General features: G+C 36.1%; 1 protein-coding gene across 5 annotated transcripts in view; it reads left to right on the top strand.

Moving 5' to 3' along the window:
* Positions 1 to 20,603, top strand: part of ZCWPW2 (zinc finger CW-type and PWWP domain containing 2) — a 128,360-nt gene that overhangs the window by 7,771 nt on the left and 99,986 nt on the right. Inside the window, exons 3-4 of one of the 5 annotated variants that reach the window (XM_032322856.1) lie at positions 6,960 to 7,064; positions 12,666 to 12,765. The exons of 1 other annotated variant lie outside the window; for it this stretch is intronic. In XM_032322856.1, the coding sequence (XP_032178747.1) occupies positions 12,704 to 12,765 (62 nt within the window). In that variant the 5' untranslated portion in view covers positions 6,960 to 7,064; positions 12,666 to 12,703. Of the gene's footprint in view, positions 1 to 6,959; positions 7,065 to 12,665; positions 12,766 to 13,474; positions 13,664 to 18,887; positions 18,920 to 20,603 lie in introns of those variants that run through there. 3 more of the 5 variants (XM_032323089.1, XM_032322942.1, XM_032323030.1) reach the window with 3 other exon arrangements.

The raw sequence follows: 20,603 nt of genomic DNA, 5'->3' as shown, positions 1-20,603 counted from the left end.
TAAGTTTGCAGTGGTATCTCATTGTACTTTTAATTTGCGTTTCCTTTATGACTCTTAAGTTGAGAACCTTTCATATTTATTGGTCATATGGATTAACTCTTTTGTGAAGTACCTATTTAGGTCTCTTGGCTGTTTTTCTATTAGGTTTTCTGCCTTTTTTCTAATTGATACTAGATCTGTACCAGAAATCCTGCCTGTATTTAACTACCTGTAATACTGGTCTCATTTTTGTCCTTCACATAGGCTCAGATTTTCTTCTTTTCAAGGATGTTTATGGGTTGTGTCTTCAGTTTTCAGGTTTCAGGTCAAATGTCATCTTTCATATAAACCTTCCTTGACCATCTCCTCATCTCCCCCGAAAGTGTGTATCATTCTCTTATATCATCCTGTTTTGTTTTTTTTTTCCCTTAAGCATCCATCAACATGTGAAATTTTATCTTGTTTATTTATTGGTTTGCTTATATATACTGTCCACTTCGCTTCTTACTAGAATGTTAACTCATGTCTGTTAAGTTATGTCTGTTTTTATTCACTGCTATTTCCCTAGCACCTGGAACTTTTGTGTGACATGTGAGAGGTTTGAAGTAAGTATCTGTGAAAAAAATAGAATGAGGACACTTGGATGGCTCAGTCATTTGAGCATCCGACTCTTGGTTTTGGCTCAGGTCATGATCTCTGCATTATGAGTTCGAGCCCTGTATGCTCCATGCTCAGTGGGGTGTCTGCTTGGGATTCTCTCTCCCTCTCTTTCAGCATACCCCCAACTCGTACTCTTACTCTGTCTTCCAAATAAATAAATAAGCCTTTAAAAAAAAAAAAGAATGAATGACTGAGTGAATCAAGGAACAAATTAATGCCAAATTTGAGATACTGTTCTTACTGATATATTTACAGAGGGGTACATATCATTTTTCCCCAAAGAGTATATATTTTTGTAGGTGAAAGGAATTTTCTTGAACTAGGATCATTGCCTGATATTTCTTATGTGCATTATAATTATATTCATAGTAAGATTACTTAACCCCTATTGATCTTCATTTTCCAAGGTGACACTAAGAGTAACCATTATTGATATATTGCCTGGTACACCTTTACAATGCTAAAATTTACAAGTCCATAAAACATTTTTATGATTTAACTTTTGTAACAAGAAGTTGTTATAATTGGCAAAATTATAAACAAGTACTTTGGGTACACAAGGGTTTAAGGCTATTTTATTAGCAGAGACACTGTAGGTTGAAATTTATTGAAAATTTGTAGTTTGATGGTTTATTTGGAAACTTGTTTTCATATTAAAATATTTTGTCAGAATTTTCAATAATTGATTTTAATTGAAGATCTGATATATGGACTGTAATTATGAGCAACGTACATAAAAAATATTAAATCTGATAAATTACTATTCAGAATTTTCTGTAGCTACTTACCACTTTGATATATGTAGATCAATATCAATTTTTTAAGTAAAGATTTTATTTATTATTTATTTGACAAAGTGAGAGACAGAAAGAGGGAACACAAGCAAGGTGCATGAGAGAGGCAGATGCAGGCTTCCCACTGAGCAGGGAGCCTGATGTGGAACTCAATCCCATGACTGGGACCATGACCTGAACCAAAGGCAGGCATTTAACCAACTGAGCCACTCAGGCATCCGGTTAGAATGTTTATTTCAAGGATAGATTATGTTGCTAAAATATTTTTAAGAAATTACTCTTTTATTTTGTTAATTTTGTTCTTTTATACTTATATTAGCCTTTTGTATTTATTTCCTATATTCATTTATAAAACTCATTGAAAATTTAATTTTATTATGTTTATTTAAAACACATATATACTTGCAGTCTGTTCTCATTATTCATGGTCATTATGTTCTCCTACATTATTGTGAAAACTGTATTAGCAAATTCTGAATCCTTGCTCCTAGAAGAAATGCAGAATTAGATTCCTACAAACCTTTGGTCCCAACATTTTCATTAATCAATCAATACAAAAGCTTATTTTTTTTATGTATGTTTCTGTTTAAAGATAATTTATTTGATCTATACTATTGATTCAGTAACACTGAGCTCATGACCAACAGCACTTGCCTGAACAAAGCTTACCTAGCAGATTTTCTCCTTAAGGCACATCTCTGCCTTCTTGAGCTTAAGACTGCTAGCCCGCTAGGGGCGGAGGGTGGAGGATAGGGGAACATCATTTTTAACAATAAAATCAGTTACTGAAAAAATGTGGCACTAAATAGATCACAAAATGGATACCTCTTTATAGTATGAGAGCTGAAACAAGAAGGCACAACATTGCCTTGTGAAAGTGCAGCAAATATTGATATTGGGGGTAACAAATACTTTATAGAAAGTAGGCAAAATTGCAAAAACGGAGTCTGTAAATAATGAAGACTGATGTATAGTTATATAAAACAATACAATTTTAAATTATCCAACATAAAAACTTTAGAAAATAGAGCAGAAAACAATTTATAATCTTACCAGCATAAGATTCTTTTTTTATATATTTTTCAATTTTTGCCTCTGTTGTATATATTTTCAAATATTGCAGTTTGTTTTCCACCCAGTTTGCTGCTGGAAAGCCCTTCACCTCCTCCATTAATGGGTTTTAGGTGGAGCTGTCTTTACCCATGCTTTAAGGATGGGTATGTGACCTATGCTTTAAAATTATGGTATTCACCCACTATAGTTACTGATACTGGGATAGAGCCAGTGTGGTGCCATAAGATTTTTGCTAGATTCCTGCAGAGACACTTGCTCTTTTGTACTAGACTTGAATTTGCTGCCACCATCTTTTCCATAGAATCTAAGATTGAACCTAATGCCAAAGGAGGCAGAGTAGAGAGATTAAGAAAAACCAAATCCTAATGAAATAATTTAATTGGCTCTAATTTATTTTTATAAAATTATATATATTTAAGGTGTATAATGCAACATATATATATATGAAGTGATTACTGCAATCAAGCTAATTAACATATCCATCATCTCACAGTCACCTTTTGTGCATGTGTAGTAAGAACACTTAAGATTTACTCTTTTAGCAAATCTCAAATATATAAATTATTAGCCATAGTCAACATGCAATGAATTAGGTCTCTAGAAATTAACTTATCCTGTATAACAGAAACTTTGTTCCCTTTCACAAACATCCCCATTTCCTCCCCACCCCTGATAACTACCATTTCCTCTGCTTCTGTGATTTTGACTTTTTTTCAGATTCAGTGACAGTCATCCAGTATATTTTTTTCTGTGCCTGAATTATTTCATTGAGCATGATGCTCTCCAGGTTCACCCAGGTTCATCCATGTTGTCAGAAATGACAAGATTTCCTTCTTTAATGCTGAATGATAGTCCAGTGTATGAGGTATAGGTTTGAATAAAGTAAACAGTGTCACAGTGAACATGGGAATACAGATATTTCTTTGAGGTAATTTTATTTTCTTTGGATATATACCTGAAAGTGAGATTGTTAGATTATGGAACAAATAGGTTTTAGGTTGTGCCTACATGCATATGTGTTTATGTGTGCATGCATCCTTGTGATTGATCCTGGATGAAAACAACAACTGAATTAATTCCACATGACATTTAAGATCATATGACAACATTCAGTTGTTCAGGTACAGGTGAGGGGGAAAAAAGATGACCGAGTTCATCAAAAGAAGATCAAAGGCAAAGAGGTTTCTAAAGATTTTTGAAGGGAATAATTTTAATGATGGGCCATAGAATCCAAGCTGGAAAAGGATAAAAATGAAGACAGGACTGAAGTGTAATGTATGATATGTTACTTGAAAAATGATTGGTTTTAATGGACTTTTTGGGAGGACAAGAGGATCAGAGAAGCTTGCAATTGATATTTTTGCGGGGTGATAATACTGGAAGAAAGTACTTATGGAAGAGAATGGTTAAAGTGAAGTGAGTAGAAATAGAGAAGCAGAGTTGAGTATCAGAAGATGGCAGAGCTATGAATTGGACATTAGATGAGGACAAGGTGTTTACATTTCCATCATACGAGTAATTCCATATATAAACCAAATACAGGTAAGTAATTTATAGGTACTTAGCTTAATTTTAGTGTTCAATTTTGCTTTGGTAAAATAAAAAGAGCTTCAGAGTCAAGATCTCTATCTAAACCTGAGTTTTCTATAAACATGTATCTTAGACCAAGGAGAAAAATTTTGATGTTTATCAGGTGCTTGTATCTCCTGCCCCCATCCTACTCATACATAACCAAGGTCTCTTTCTTCTGCCAGCAAAGAAAACGGAATGTTCAGCCAGCCCTTTCCCTTTTGAGGATAGTTTCAAATAGATGTCCCACCTTTCCATATTTAAGCAAAAGTGAAAACCTATCCATGTTTCAAGGTCTTGACTAGTCCTGGGGTTACAACTATGTCTGTCCCCCCCACACTGAGATTTGTGAGCTATTGGAAGAATATGTATATGGTCACAGCAGTTCCCTTTCTGGGCCACCTTGTCAGACTGCAAGGTAATTTTGCTGAAAGTTACGACATCAGTGATGAGCTTCTTCTTGGAGTCCATTGTTGTGAGTGGAGGACCTGGCCTATGCCCAGGGATTTGGCTAGTTGAGGATCATATTTTAGGAGACTGAATCATCTCTGTGTCCCACGTTCTTCCCAACACTCATCACTGCCTTCTTTTAAGATTTGTTCCTTATTAGTAATAAAGTATAAATCTATTTAGTAATTCTTATCTATATAAATATCTCCTAAACTAATTTGATCTTATCATTTGTAATTATTCTTCCACACCTTGCTGGAGGACCCATTTCAAGAATCTCAGTCTGGGGGCTCCTGGGTGGCTCAGTAGGGTTAAGCATCCGACTCTTGATTTTAGCTCTGGTCATGATCTCAGGATTTTGAGATGGAGCTCCACATCAGGCTCTGCGCTCAGCTGGGAGTCTTCTTGAAATTCTCTCTCACCCTCTGGTCCTCCCGGACCCTGCCCTCTCTAAAATAAATAAATCTTCGGGGGGGTAAAAAAGATTCTCTCTTTCCCTTTCCCTCCACCCCTCTCTCTCTGCACTCCCTCTCTTAAAGAAAAAAAAAAAGGAAAAAAAAGAATCTCAAAGTCTGATTATACAGGTAGATTATTTTCCCTTTGCTTTGTCATGTGGATGTTAACTTGACCTAAGAACCCAGCAAGAAGAGAGAGATTGAATACTACCACAGAAGTAGTTCTTTGTAGCTCCAAATTCAAGACTTCATAGATCCTCACTTAATCTCTAGTATTTTCAAACTCTGGAGCCTAACACTATTAGAGCATTTGGTTTATTTCAGTGATAATTCAAAAGCCTTTTCCCCCATTCATGGCAGTGTCCCTTCTTAATGTTTCCAATTTATAGTAGTAAACACCCTCTACCAGTGGTTCCGTAGTCTGTTGTATGACAATAGCATAGTATTCCAACCTTCAATGATTTCAGTCATAGCCAATAAAAAGAGAGATGGGGGCGCCTGGGTGGCTCCGTGGGTTAAGTCTCTGCCTTCGGCTCAGGTCATGATCTCAGGGTCCTGGGATCAAGCCCCGAATTGACTCTCTGCTCAGCAGGGAGCCTGCTTCCTCCTCTCTCTCTGCCTGCCTCTCTGCCTACTTGTGATCTCTGTCAAATAGATAGATAAAATCTTAGGGGAAAAAAAAAGAGAGAGAGATGAACGCTGAAGCAGTCTAACTATTTCCACCACAGACCTCTTGTTTTGGATGAGGAAAGACACCGTTTCTAATGATTAGGTATCTCTGAAGGCTGGATTAGAATGAACTTTTAGCCTGTTAACTTCTCTGTTAATTGAGAGAACGTGTCTATTTAGTGAAATCATGAAATGGTGCCTAAATCTGGTTTCTATCTGTAAATATCTAATCTTGAGCCCTGAATTCCCAACTAGAATTCACGTTCTTTTTGCCTTAAAGTAATTCCTAACTTGTGAAAGGTTGGTACCCAACCCCCTGAGAGGTTATGGTGAAGGTTAATTTGTGGTTTGTTTTAGAGTAATGATTTAATACGAGGTAGAGTTGAATATTTTACCATTACCCCAAACTCCCATTTGGTAGTCCTTCAAATATATCTCAAATCTCAGACTTTCTTCTTCCTGTCCTAATAAGGCAACCTCAGTGTCACACTAAAAAATATATAAATATTATTTTTGAGAGCATTGAATAGGAGCCTGGGTGGAATCAGTTGGTTAAGTGTCTGACTCTTGATCTCAGCTCAGGTCTTGATCTCATGGTCATGAGTTCAAGCCCTGTGTTGGCATGGAGACCTGCTTAAAAATAAATATAAATAAATATTGAAAATTAAGTTTTTATGAAGTTTCTTAAGATAGTGACAGAGAGGAAGTCCTTCATAATATGATGTAAACTAAAATTTTCTTTACCCACTGCACCACCTCAAGTACTTCTCCAGCTGAGTCTCCCTGTTGCATCATCAGTCAGATAATGGCTTTGATACAAAGATGGCTTCTGGTTCTAACAACACACCTCTATTTTTTTGTAATCTCATGTGTTAGAAAAGGCAGAAACTAGGTTGTGTGTTTAATATAAAAAGCACTTTGAGGAAGTCCTTGACACCCATCTATGGAACTCTTGCTGCAGCTGTAAGAAAGCAGTTTCTGAGAAGCTGGAGAAGCAGGGTATCAGAGCCTCTATTTCCACTGAGGAGTGGTGACTAAGGTTTATGTAGATGGGGAACAAAAACCCTAGTTTTTAGTAAGGCTGTATTAGTTTGCTAAGGCTGCCGTAATAAAGTACAACAGAGTGAGTGGCTTAAAAAAACAGAAATTTGTTTTCTCATAGTTCTAGAGGCCAGAAGTTTGAAATCAAGGTGTCAGGAGGGTTGATTCCTTTGGAGATCCTTGAGGTAAGGACCTGTTCCAGGCCTCTCTTTTTGGCTTGTATATAGTCACCTTCTCTCTATGTTTTCATATTGTCTTCCCTCTGTAGGTGTCTGTCAAAATTCCTCTTTTGATAAGGGCACCAGTCATGTTGGATTAGGTCCTACCCTGATGACTTCATTTCAAATTAATGGCCTTTTAAAAGACCCTATCTGTAAGTACAGTTACATTCTGAGGCACTGTGATTTAGGACTTTAACATATAAATTTGGGGGGGGGGCGGATATAGTTCAGCCCTTAACAGTGGGTTTCCAGCTTTTGACTTGGATACTTACAGTTAAAGACATTTTCTAGAATGGTTTTGAATTGGTCTTTTTTTCCTCCATTTTCACAAACTCTGAAGCCAGTACTAGCTTACTGAAAGAAAAACGTGCATAATATTTGAGATAGCAAGTGTTTCAATGGAAAGCTACATGCCACTATAAAGTCTTTATATCTCCTTCTAATGAATGAAATTAAGGGAATTTCAGGGAAGAGAGGTATGATTAATTGTATGATAGCCCATATGTAATTCTGTCCTTCTGTATTGAGAAGCAGTGGTTGAGACATTTTTCAAATATGACTGGCTATACTTGTTTTCCCTCATAACAATAAATTTTGTAATAATACATCTTGGCATTGGAAATATATATATAAAATAATAAAAGTATATTTAAATATATATAAAGTATATATAATATATGTAATAATAATATGTAATATAATATATAAAAATATTTTAAAAGTATATATAAATATAAATAAAAGTAGTCTTGACACTGGAAGTATTTGTTAAGAGTTTCGAATTAAGGTTTTACCAAGGTTCAGATCACTCAAATCTTTACTACTGAAATATTAATCAGGACACACTACGCTTTCCTAGTGTAAATACCTTGAAAGAGAAAGTAATTCCTAAACATACAAAGAAGTAACTTGACTGTCTATGTTGTATCTTGTGTCTCTTCCCTCTGTGTTAATATTTGATAAGGTGTTTCGTTTATCTAAGACTTCTAAAGCATAACCAAAGTTGTCTTTGGGAAAACTGGCATCTTCTAATTTAGAGATCCTCTATGAATAGTATCAAAACATTACTATATATTGTTATATAGTATATATATATAGTATTAATATGTTACTCTGAAAATGAAAATGTACAATTCTTCAAAATGGCAAAAAAACAAAGGCTAATGCTGCTTGGGTTTCATTTCTTAGAATGCTTACCATGTTGACTTTTGTTTGTATTATGTGACCAGTGATTTGACTAAAAACCTGCACGATTAAGTTTTAGTTGTAGATTCAGTTGATCTTTGTGAAGTATTTACCTTTGTAGAGTGGGCATTTGACTTGTTTTAACCTATTAGAATTTTTTGTTTTATTTTGTATTAAAGAAAAATTCTGGAAGAAAATAAGTACATATTAATGCTGAGTGGGTTGGTTTTTTGGGTGGCTTATTTTAGTCAGGATTTTTGTACAATGAGATATTACATGATTCATGAATCCTGAATCTGAAGCTCTTCAATTCTAAAATCTCCATTAAAAGCCTTTCTTATTTAAGTCTAAGCCAAAGTGCTCTCTCATTGCTGCTTTCCTAAAAGTTCAGGGGAGAAACCCCACAGGTTAACACTTTGTATAGTGAGGGAATAACATTTTGCCTACCTTATAAAAATGTGATTCTGTAAAGATTTATTTATTTATTTATTTGAGAGATCGAGATCACAATTAGGCAGAGAGACAGGCAGAGAGAGAGAGGGGAAAGCAGGCTCCCTGCTGAGCAGAGAGCCCGATGCAGGGCTCCATCCCAGTACCCTGAGATCACAACCTGAGCTGAAGGCAAAGGCTTAACCCACTTAGCCACCCAGGTACCCCTAAAAAATACTATTTTAAAGTAAAAGAGACTTTTTAAAAAAGTGTTATCTTTAAGAAGTTTTAAAAATTGGGGAGTACATATAATAGCAGCAGTGAGCCACTTTTATGGATACCCTGTAATTTTATAATTATTAATCTAAAATTAAAATTCTGTACTTCTTTCCTTCAGAAGAACCTACACATATACCACCCTATCCACAAACTACATAGTGAGTTGGATGAGTTCTCCAGTAGCCTTTGAGATACATTATAAGGTCGTAGCCATTATCATGTCTCTCCCGAGTCATATTTGAATTTTATTTTGTGCATTTTGGCTGATATTGGTGATATAGGACCTACTAGAGTATAGATTATCTCTACTTCTGTATTTGTTACTAGATCAACCAGTCTTCTTTTTCTCCTTCTAACTCTCTTTGTTCATGGAGTTGTCCTACACTTTGTATTAATATATTCAAAATCACGAGTCTGTTTTATACTTTTTGTATTGTTGAGTAGTGATAATCAGGCTTATACTAGCATATTAAATTTAGTCTCCAGGGGCACCTAGGTGGCTCAGTGGGTTAAAGCCTCTCCCTTCGGCTCAGGTCATGATCCCAGGATCCTGGGATTGAGCTCCGCATTGGGCTCTCTGCTCAGCAAGGAGCCTGCTTCCTCCTTGCTCTCTCTGCCTGCCTCTCTGCCTACTTGTGATCTCTGTCTATCAAATAAATAAATAATCTTTAAAAGAAAATTTGTTTTAAAAAAATTTAGTCTTTTAAAAAATTTAGAAAACAGTATAAACAGAAAAGCAATCTTGAAGCTTCTCTGCTTTTCTAAAGCTCTTCTCCTGAGGACATTCACTCCATACAATGTACTTTCTAAATATTAGCCCATATGTCTATATATTGGAAATATTTCATCTCTGTCTCTTTCTTACCTTTCAATTTATTTTATGGTTTAATTTTTTTGAATTTTAATTCCACAGAAGATTTAATCTCAATGTGTTCAAGTTTATCAATCTTTTAATGACTTCCGTATCATATATACAAACACATTTAGACTTCAATATTATATATGCTATTTTGTAATTTTATCATTTTTTACATTAGTGTTTAGTCAGTCTGGAATTTATTTTTATAAATGGTACTAGATTGAGATGGACCTTCATTTTTTTTTTGAAAAATTATTAATGAATGTTGAATTTCTCACATACTTTGGGACAGCAAATATGATGATGATTATATAGTTTATCTTGTGTAATCTGTAATGTGACATGTCATCATTAACAGTGCAGGTCTCCAAGCAACACACATATCAGACCTGCTGGAGCAGTATTTACTAGGGAAAGCAAGAGGAGTAGGGGTCAGAACCTCAGTGGTGGGTCACCATTGCCTCATTCCACTCTAAAGCAGAGCATAGCAATCTCTTTAGGCCATGTGACAGATTCTACTAGTGGGAACTTGACCACTGGAATATGAGCTTTTAATGAGTAATTAGAGAACATCAGCTCCTCCCCTGGCATGATCAGGAACCAGAATACAGTAGTAGTATGATGTGGCAGAACTTTGATTTCAGCACTGTCCTGACAGCATGGCATTCAAGATTGATAAAAAATCCTAATGTAGCTGAAATCTAAGACTTCTGGTTATAAATAGAAGATGGCTGCAAGTTAGGGGCACCTGGGTGGCTCAGTTGGTTGAACATCCAACTCTTGATTTCAGTTCAGGTCGTGATCTCAGGGTGGTGAGTTCGAGCCCCACGTTGGTCTCTGCACTCAGCCGGAAGTCTGCTTGAGATTCTTTCTCCCCCTCCCCTCTGTTCCTCCTCTTGTGTGCACACACTCTCTCTAATAAATAAATAAATCCTTAAAAAACAAAAACAAAAACTGAAAGTTAGCAGGATTGCCATGCCAGTGGGCCACATCAGTATACATGATTGATTGTGTTAATGCCAGCACCTTCCCTAACGTGAGTACCACTGGAGGTGGCAAATGGGTTCAAACATTATAGCAGATCAGTATTTACTGCCTTAGTATCTGAGCTATAGCTAGTTTCTGTGGAGCTTTGTAAGATGTCACATTTTTGGTAGGCCATCTTGCAAGGGACCATTCTCACAACTAAATAACTTTTACTTCCCATTGCCTATTTGGCCAGGATATTTTTTTTCTTAATATTCTAACACATGTGATTTACTTTATAGATCTGATCTGCTTTAGCTAGGATTTCTTTTTAAAGATTTTATTTATTTATTTGACAAAGAGAGATCACAAGTACACAGAGAGGCAGGCAGAGAGGCGGGGGGAGGGAGGCTCCCCGCTGAGCAGAGAGCCTGACCTGGGCTCCATCCCAGGACCCTGAGATCATGACCTGAGCGGAAGGCAGATGCTAAACCCACTGAGCCACCCAGGCACCCCTTAGCCAGGATTTTTAAAACTACTTTCCTAAATGAAAGTAGCATAGTTTTTCCTTTTCCTATGCTCTCATTATCTGGCTTTTTAAATTTCCTTTTGAATTAAAAATATTCAAGGTATACTCTAGGAGCTTGTACATTTTTTTTAAGGTTCTTTAGTTATGTTTCTAATATGATTTATTTCTGAATTTTCTCTTGTTCAAGAACCAGATTTTGTTTTATTGACTGTTATTGAGTTAAATTTGTGTACCCCCCAAATTCATATGTTGGAACTCTAAGCCCCAACTTGGCTGTGTTTGAGGATGGGGCTGCTTAGGAAGTAATGATGATTAGGTGAGGTCCTAATAGTAAGAGCCTGATCTTTTAAGATTAGTATCCATGTAAGAAGAAACTCCAAAAAGCTCATTCTCCTTCTCTTTGCACATGTACTGAGGAAAGGCTGCAGGAGAAGGTGAACAAGATAGCCATCTTCAAGCCAAAGACTTACAGCCTGCAAAACGATGAGAAATAAATTTGTTTTCTGTTGTTTATGACTGTTACATAAAAGGTGCCTGTGTGGCACAGTTGGTTAAATATCTGACTCTTGACTTCAGCATAGGCCATAATCTCAGGGTCTTGAGATGGAGCCCTGTGTCAGGCTCCATGCCTAGATTCTCTCTCCATCTGCCTCTCCCCACTGCTCTCTCTTTCTTTCTGTTTCTTAAAATTTAAGTCACCTAGTCTATGGGTTTTTTTTGTTTTTTTGGTTTTTTTTGACAGAGATCACAAGTAGGCAGAGAGGCAGGCAGAGAGAGAGAAAGGGAAGCAGACCCCCTGCTGAGCAGAGAGCCCTATGCAGGGCTTGATTCCAGGATCATGACCTGAGCGGAAGGCAGAGGCTTAACCATCTGAGCCACCCAGGTGCCCCTATGGTAATTTTTTTAATGAAAGTCTGTATTGACCAACTCTATTAGTTCTTTGGTTTTTTTCTGTATTATTTTTTTTCTTGCTTCTTTCCTAGTTTATTAAATTTCTCTTATACATCATTTTTTCAAAGTTTGGGTTTCATTCTCTGAAAAACCCTTAGTTCAGTCTTGCAGTATATTAACCATCTTGACAGTGTATTGATTGATTTTTTTAAATTTTAGTGGTCAGATTTTAAATTTCCATGGTATTCTGTTGTTTTTTTTAAATGAATATTCATCCATATCTTTCTAAAGTTATTAAATATTTTCAAATGCTGTCCTTCTCACTTTATTAAGCTTATATTGTATAGGTACTGAGTTCTTCCTTTTGTTAGGCTTGTTTTCTATCTTTCATACTTGCTTTTCTCTTTGATTATTGTGATTGAGTCCTCAACTATGTATTTGAGGTTATGAATTGTCTGTTGACTTAAGCTTTTCTCCATATATGAAAGGAGCCGTGGTGGGATAAAACTTCTGGATGGAGTGAGAATAGTATTTGACCAAACATCTGGGTACCCTGGCCCATCCAAGTTGAGAAGTAAAACTAACATTACCCACCCACTGTCCCCCATCTCCCAGCTCACAGGTAGAGCTGGGGATGGCAGCTTGCATTCCCGATGCAGCTTGCTGGTGCCAGAGGGGTTGACCACATAGACCAGAGAATACAGTCTTTCAAAGTGTAAGTTACTCTTGGAAATCCTTGGATATGTTGTAATTTTACCATCTGGAAATCACCAGTCACAAAATACGTAAGCCTTCTCTGTCGCTTAATACTTAAGTGTGCATTTCCAAAAACAAGCAATCATTTTTATTATTATATGATCATAACGTAGTTATCAAAGTCAGCAACTTAACTTTGATGCAATACCATTACTATATGGATCCATTTTAAAGTCTCTTGTTACATATTGCAAAATTTCACTCTAGAGTTTCAACCAGTTTATACTTTTGTTGGTAGAGTATGGCAATTTTCAATAATTCCTTACCATTTTAAAATTGTACATTTCTGTGGTTTTGAACTTTGCTGAATTGAACCAGCTTCTTCAGATTCATTCCAGTAGAGCCCCTATTTCTTTGATGTTGTTGTTGTCGTTTAATATAGATCTCACTATCCTCCTCTGTATTTTGGTTTTTCTTTTTCTTCATGGAATCTTCCTAAGAATAAAAAATAAAAAATAAATTCCAACTCTCAGAGTATTCTAAACTTGACTGTTCCTTGTACAAAAGCATTTTTATCTATTACTGTTATCTATTACATTCACTTAACTTTTTTTTTTAATTATCTTTCCAACCTCTCTATGATGTAATAATTTTGGAGATAAAATTATGAGAGGTGAATTTCCCAAAGTTATAGAACCAGTAATTGGTAGACTCTGTACTCCTCTTAGACTTTGTGACTTCAGAGCTAATATCTTATCAATCTGATTATGTGGGAAGGACAGTGACAAACTGGATCAACATTTGCCAAAGGGAATTCATGCCTGCTACACTTAATTGTCTGGATGATAGTGATAAAAGCATCTTTCATGAGAGATGATACAATGCATCAGACTGAAGACCCTGGATGGGGATCAAAGGTAATGAAGAGTGCGGTGTTAATGATTGACAATAAATGTAGCTTTTAGTCTAATCGGATTGCCAGGTTAAGGGATATTATGTATGAACTGAAGACAGAATAGACCGTGAAAACCAGCACCTCCAAAGCAAGTAAGGTTTAGCAGGTCTTCAGAGCTGACGAGACTTAATAACACAGATGTGATGAAAGGGTGGCTGATGAAATTTGGGACTCTTGATACATGGTTAGAAAGAACGAAGCACAGAAGCTGATAATCTGGTAGAGGGAGCAGAATATTTTTGAGAAAGAACAGCCAGAATGGATAAATCAAGAAACACTAACGCAGGACAACTTTTAGAAATCATTTGGCCTTATTCTCCCACATTACATATAAGAACACTGAGCCCCTCTTGAGATTACAGAGTTACAAAGTTGCATAACCAAGATTAGAAACTACAGTTTTGATGCAAAATCCAGATCTTTTTCTACTGCCTCTTGAATATTATGAAATTATCATCTATAACATTAAAATTATCTTATTACTTCAAATTCTCTTTGGAAGCTAAAAATTGAAATTATGGTACAAAAATGCCTGAAGTCTAAAGACCTTGAAACCGATACTACTACTTTTCTTCAACCCAAAAGAGTGGCATTATCTGGGGTAGCCCATGGTTAAAAATGGAAACACTTCCTGTAACAGCAGTTTTGGGAAACAAAAGAATAATGACAACTTTTTTCATTTGGAAGAACAATCATTATTTTTCTCATTCACATACAAACAATAAAAACAATTTCTGTTATAAGCAGTCATTTATCTTCATTCCTATTCTGTATGTATTTTTCACACTGTCTCATTAAATTCTCATATTGTTCCAAACTCCTTGGATATGTTGTAATTTTGCCATCTGGGCTTCATCAGTCACAAAATACATATACATTGTAATAAAAATGGATGCTTCACAAGGATTCATATTGGCTATAGTCCATCTTAAAGGCCTTTGTTCTGTTAAACAATGGAACTATGTAATATTTCAATTCAAGAACAGTAAATCTTGTTTCTTAATTTTTTCAAACTCTACTAGCAACATTCTAAAATAATGTTCATGGATTACATAAATCTGTGGAGAATTTATGTAAAATCCACATGGACTTTTTTTATTTTCTTATTTTTTTGAGCTTATAAATTTTACTTTAATGCTACAAATACCTATAATTATACTGCATAAAATTGTTTAGAACTATTTAGTTGGATTCTGCAGACCTTGGTGGCCTCTTTAATAAATTTAGTTTAGCCAGTAGTATGTTTAATGTATTGTTACAAATTAAAAATTGCTCACTAATCTTTTTCCCATCCATTGGCTAGTTCTAGATGTTCCACAGCAATATAGATGACACTGAGAAAAATTAGAGAAATGATAGGAAAAATTCCTGCATTTTAATTATTTAGGCATTTGTGGATCAGAAAACAATGTTTCCATCATCAACGCCTTCACTGCTGGAGACACAAAAATAATGTGTCTGCCCTCAGCTCACAGTTTAATGATGGAAAGTATGGATTAACACTATAATATGAACCAGAATACTAACTATGAGAAGTTAAGGAAAATGTAGCAGGAAGAAATTGCAGCTGTTTGGGGATATCCAGAAAGACTTCTTGAAGAAGATGGCATTTGAAGTAGAGCTTGAAAGTCAGCAATTTACAGGTTAAGGTGGAGTAAGGAGGATAACATGAGCAAAGGTATAGAGACAGACACATTTGGGTTTTTTGGAAAATGATAGTTATTTGATCATGTAAGTTGATGCAGTTTGAAAGAGTAATAGAAGAGAGTAATACTAGCTAGCAGACATTTAATGAGCACCTACAGTGTGCTCTGCTTCTTGCTACATACCCTATATACTTTATTTTATTCAACTTTAAGAACCTGCTATGCAGCAGGTGCTAGTATTATTATTCCCACTTTTTAAAAGATATTAAATGATTTTCCAAGGTTTTACAACTATTAAGTTGATGTTCTTAGATCTTAATCCAGGTCTGACAGGTAATAAAACCCATACTCTTAACCACTACAATACAAAGTTATACTGTGGAGATTTCAGATATAAAGTGGAGATCTTATATTAGCAATGGAAAACTCTGTGTGTGTGTGTGTGTGTGTGTGTGTGTGTGTGTGTGTGTTTTAGCAAGAGGACCAGTTATTAAGAGTTTCTAAAATTAACCTATCATTAGTGAGTTAAAAGAATAAATGTGAGGTGAGAGAAATAGACCAGCTGGTTCGTAGGCTTCTTAGAGGAGTCTGAGTGAGTTACTGAACTGAGCTGGGTTTATAGGTGGGATCATACACAGAGACCCTTTAAAATTTTAAAGTTATAACAAAATGACAAGTATTCAAAGAGAGAGGATGAGAAAGTAGGCAGTTTCAAAGTTGGCTCTGGGTGAAATTCAAGCCTAAGTAGCAATAATGGTGAAGAGAGACTTTTGAAGGAAATGAAAACTCAATTTGGCCCAGATTCAGGGTGCCTGAGGAGCATCCAGGTGACACTGTCAAAATTAGTTGGAATATAGGTATGAAGGTAAGACTTGAGATGGAGAATTGGTAGCTATTTGCATAGGAGAGAGTGTCAAAGCTATTTGAGTGAACACCAAAAGGAAGAGAATAGAAGGAGAAGTTTAAAGACAGACTTTGAGAAAAGCCTACATTTAGGAACTAGGAGGAGAAAGAAGAACTAGTGAAAAATCAAAGTTAGAGAAAAATCCTTTCAACTATGTGATTAGAAAGTCTCTGGTCTCCTTTAAAAGAAGTGTTTGGTAAAAGCCAGATGGTCAGGCATTTAAAAATAAGTAGATGCCTAGGATTTCTGGCGAGTAGTTGATACTCTGACTTCCTGTTGTGTGACTCTAGAACTTTTCTCTAGAGAAACAGACCCATACTTCAAATTACCTATCTAGTAGAACTATAGGCATCTTAAGATCAAAAAGAATGTATTATTCCTATTCCCCAAAACTCAAACTTGTATTTGTGCATTTGATTATTAAACCTATTCAATTATCAACTCCACTGTTCATTTGCCCTAACCAGAAATCTTAGATTCATCTGCCACTATCCTCCCTTCCTTATCATTGGGAACCTTCCACTTCCAAAACCAACATACACTTGACGGTTGCTATATACTGAATGTGTATCCCCAAAATGTGATGGTGTTGGGAGATGGAGCCTTTGGGAGGTAAATAAATTGTGGGGATAGAAATGCTCATTAATGAAATTAATTCCCTTCTAAAAAAGACCCCAAGAGATGCCTTGCACCTTCTACCATGAGAGCTAACTGCAAAAAAGCAGCCATCTGTGAACAAGGAAAGGGCTTTCATTAGACAGTGAATCTGCTGGAGCCTTGATCTTGGACTTCTCAGCTATCAGAACTGTGAGAAACAAGTTTGTGTTACCTCTAAGTCACCTAGTCTATGGTACCATTGTTATAGCAGCCCAAATACCTACTGCTTAGCCTTACTTCAAGGACTTTCACTCCCTGCATTTGGGGCAAGCTCCTTGATTGCCCCAGATTTGGTTCCAGTGAGTTCTTATGGCACAGGCTGCAGTAGTCACCCCACCAGACGGTACAGGCAACGGATTTTGCTGCATCTAAGTGGTACTGTTCATGCATCATCTCTGCCAGGACACAGAGTGCACAAGCCATGAGATCATGGCTATTTCTGCCTGGTGTGTGACCCAGGCAGAAAATCGCTGCAGAGGTAGAGTCACCCCAGAGAAAGAGCAACCACTATAGCACTCCTCAGTGGAGCTGTGGGAGGCTGCCCTCATGACTAGGAGCCACCCATGGGCAATTCCAGTCTAGGAGAACCACAGATTGTGACTTTAATTTTTAAGAGCTAGGTGTGGGCTGCTTCAAGCAAATTCACAGGGTTAGGGGCTGCCCAAAGCCATGGGGCAAGGCCATCTATAGCCTTTGGGACCTAACCCCTATCTGTATCATCCTTTGTTACATTCGTCAGTATTTTATGGAACTTAATTTTATCTGTTTCTCTGTCTGAACTCAAAAGGAGAGATTGTTTCTTATTCATCTTTTGTTCATAGTCCTGATATCCGTGACTGACATCTAGTAGAAACTCACTACATGTTTGAATTAATGTTCAAAGTCAATCATTTATTTAACAAATATTTATTATCAAGTATGTAATACACTGTACCAGGAGCTCAAAATAGGCTAATAGTACTCTTAACATCCCCAGATAAGGGACCAAAGTTTTAGAGTGGTTAAGTCATTTGTTTAATAAAAAGTAGTAGAGCTATCATTGAGTGTCTGTGACCATTCATAACTATTACCTTGAATGAAAGAATAAATAATAAACAGCCTGAACTTAAGCCTGTATTATTTTGGATAGCTGTTCTATGATTTTTGTTTTCAAATTTATTTATTTATTTTTTAAAGATTTTATTTATTTATTTGACAGAGAGAGACACAGCGAGAGAGAGAACACAGCACAGGGAGTGAGAGACGGAGAAGAAGGCTTCCCACAGAGCAGGGAGCCCGATGCAGGACTTGATCCCAGGACCCTGGGGTCATGACCTGAACAAAAGGCAGATGGTTAATGACTGAGCCACCTAGGTGCTCCTCCAATTTATTTTTAAAATTTTCTTCTGATTTCTATGGTTCAACGTTAGCTAAGTCATGGAATCAAAAATTAAAAAGAAATCATGTAAAGCAAGTATTAATGCTTTGCATAGCTTTGCATTTAGCAATATCTTTATAATCTGTAGTGTGAACTACTTAGGCATAATTTTATGGGGACCCATTTAAAGACTCTAGAAGTTTCCAGGGGTGTTTCAGTGAGTCAGTCAGTTAAGCATCTATCTCCGATTCAGGTCATGATCCTGGGGACCATGATCCCAGGGTCTTGCTCAATGGGGAGCCTGCTTCTCCCTCTGCCCCTCCTCTGCAACTCTGTGTGTGCGCGCGCACACATGTATGCACATTCCCTCTCCCCCAAATAAATAAATAAAATCATTAAAAAAGAAAAAGACTAGATCTAGACCACATTGTCTTTTCCTGCTTCATTTGCATCTTCTGTATGTGCTACTAATTTTTTTTAAAGATTTTATTTATTTATTTGACAGAGATCACAAGTAGGCAGAGAGGCAGGCAGAGAGAGAGGAGGAGGAAGCAGCCTCCTGCCAAGCAGAGAGCCCGATGGAGGACTCGATCCCAGGACCCTGAGATCATGACCTGAGCCGAAGACAGAGGCTTAACCCATGGAGCCACCCAGGTGCCCCCATGCTACTAATTTTGAAAACCAGCAAAGTGTTGGAGAGGAGGTGATAGAGATCATGAGAATCTGGTTTGAAAAGAATAAGTGTTTTGTAATCTGTATTATAAATTCTATTAGCCTGGATAAACTGTGTCAAATCTAAAATACCAGAGGTTTAAGTTAGATGCAATTGAAAATGAGTATCACTGTCATTTAAGTAATAATGACATTTCCTTAGTGTTAATTTATCTTCTCAATATTATCCACTGTGAGACCCAACTTTCTAAGAAAATCTGAAAACTTTATCTACCATTTAAAAGTAATCTTTTAATCCCCTTAACATTTTATAATAGCCTATCAAAATGGATTTTCCTAAGCTTTCTATTGAAATAGTACCATAAACTTAGAGTACTTTCTCCATTATAGCAGAACAATAGTTGCAAGATGGACAAAATCCTAGGCAGTTCAGTGATAGATAGCAATCATTTTTCACTTCCTTTCTATCTCTTACACATTATTTACATTATTAGTGTTCTCTTCAATATGCTGTTTCCTTGTAGAAATACAAGTTTTCTGAGGAATAATTTAATCTAGATAACATAATCTGTAAACCTGTTGAACTAGTTAATTATAACTCAAAAATATTGCAGTATGGTAAAGCTGACTATATAGCTTAAGAGCACCTCTGTGAAGCACTCTGAGTTGTGGTACTTCTCACCTCTGCCCCCTTCCCCCAACACACATGCTCTCTCTCTCAAAAAAAAAAAAAAAGCACCCAATATTGGAGCATCTAAATATATAGAGCAAACATTAGCAAATCAGAAGGAAGAGATAAATAATAGTAAAATAATAATAGGGAACTTCAGTATCCCACTTTGAACAGTAGATAGATCATCCAGACAGAATATCAAGGAAACACTAGACTTAAACTACACTTCAGACCAAAAATATCTAACATATATGCAGAACATTCCAACAGTGGCAGAATACACATAGCATGCTCTCTAAGATAAATAATATATTAGGTCACAAAACAAGTCTTAACAAATATGAAAAGATTAAAATCACATCAGGCATCTTTGCCGATCACAATTACATGAAAGTAACAAGAAAGACTGGAAAATTCACAAATATGTGGAGATTAAACAATATCCTTCTGAATGTCAAAGAAGACATTAAAGAAGAAATATAAAAGTATCTGAGACAAATCAACACACTAAAATTATGGGATGCAATAAAAGAAACTCCAAGAGGGAAGTTTGTAGTGATAAATGTCTACATCAAAAAAACAAAGATCTCAAACAACCTAGCTTTACACCACATGGAACTAGGAAAGGAAGAACAACTAAACCTGAATCAGTAGAAGGAGGAAATAACAAATATCAGAGCAGAAATAAATGAATAGAGACTAGAGAGATAATAGAAAAGATCAATTAAAATACAAGTTGGTTTTTTTAAAAGATAAAATTGCCAAAACTTTAGCTAGCCTAACAGAGTAAAAGAGAGAAAACTCGAAATTAGAAATGAAAAAGATGTTACAAATAATGCCAAAAAAATACAAATGACCATGGGAAACTATGTGGACAATTATACGCCAACAAATCAGACAACTTAGACTAGATAAATTCCTAGAAAGACACAATCTACAAAGGACAGATTACAGAAAAAATAGAATATTTGAACAGACCAATAACATGCAAGG

The sequence above is a fragment of the Mustela erminea genome, chromosome 1 (genome assembly GCF_009829155.1).
Source record: "Mustela erminea isolate mMusErm1 chromosome 1, mMusErm1.Pri, whole genome shotgun sequence".
NCBI lineage: Eukaryota > Metazoa > Chordata > Mammalia > Carnivora > Mustelidae > Mustela > Mustela erminea.
This window is presented reverse-complemented; position numbering and strand designations above follow the sequence as displayed.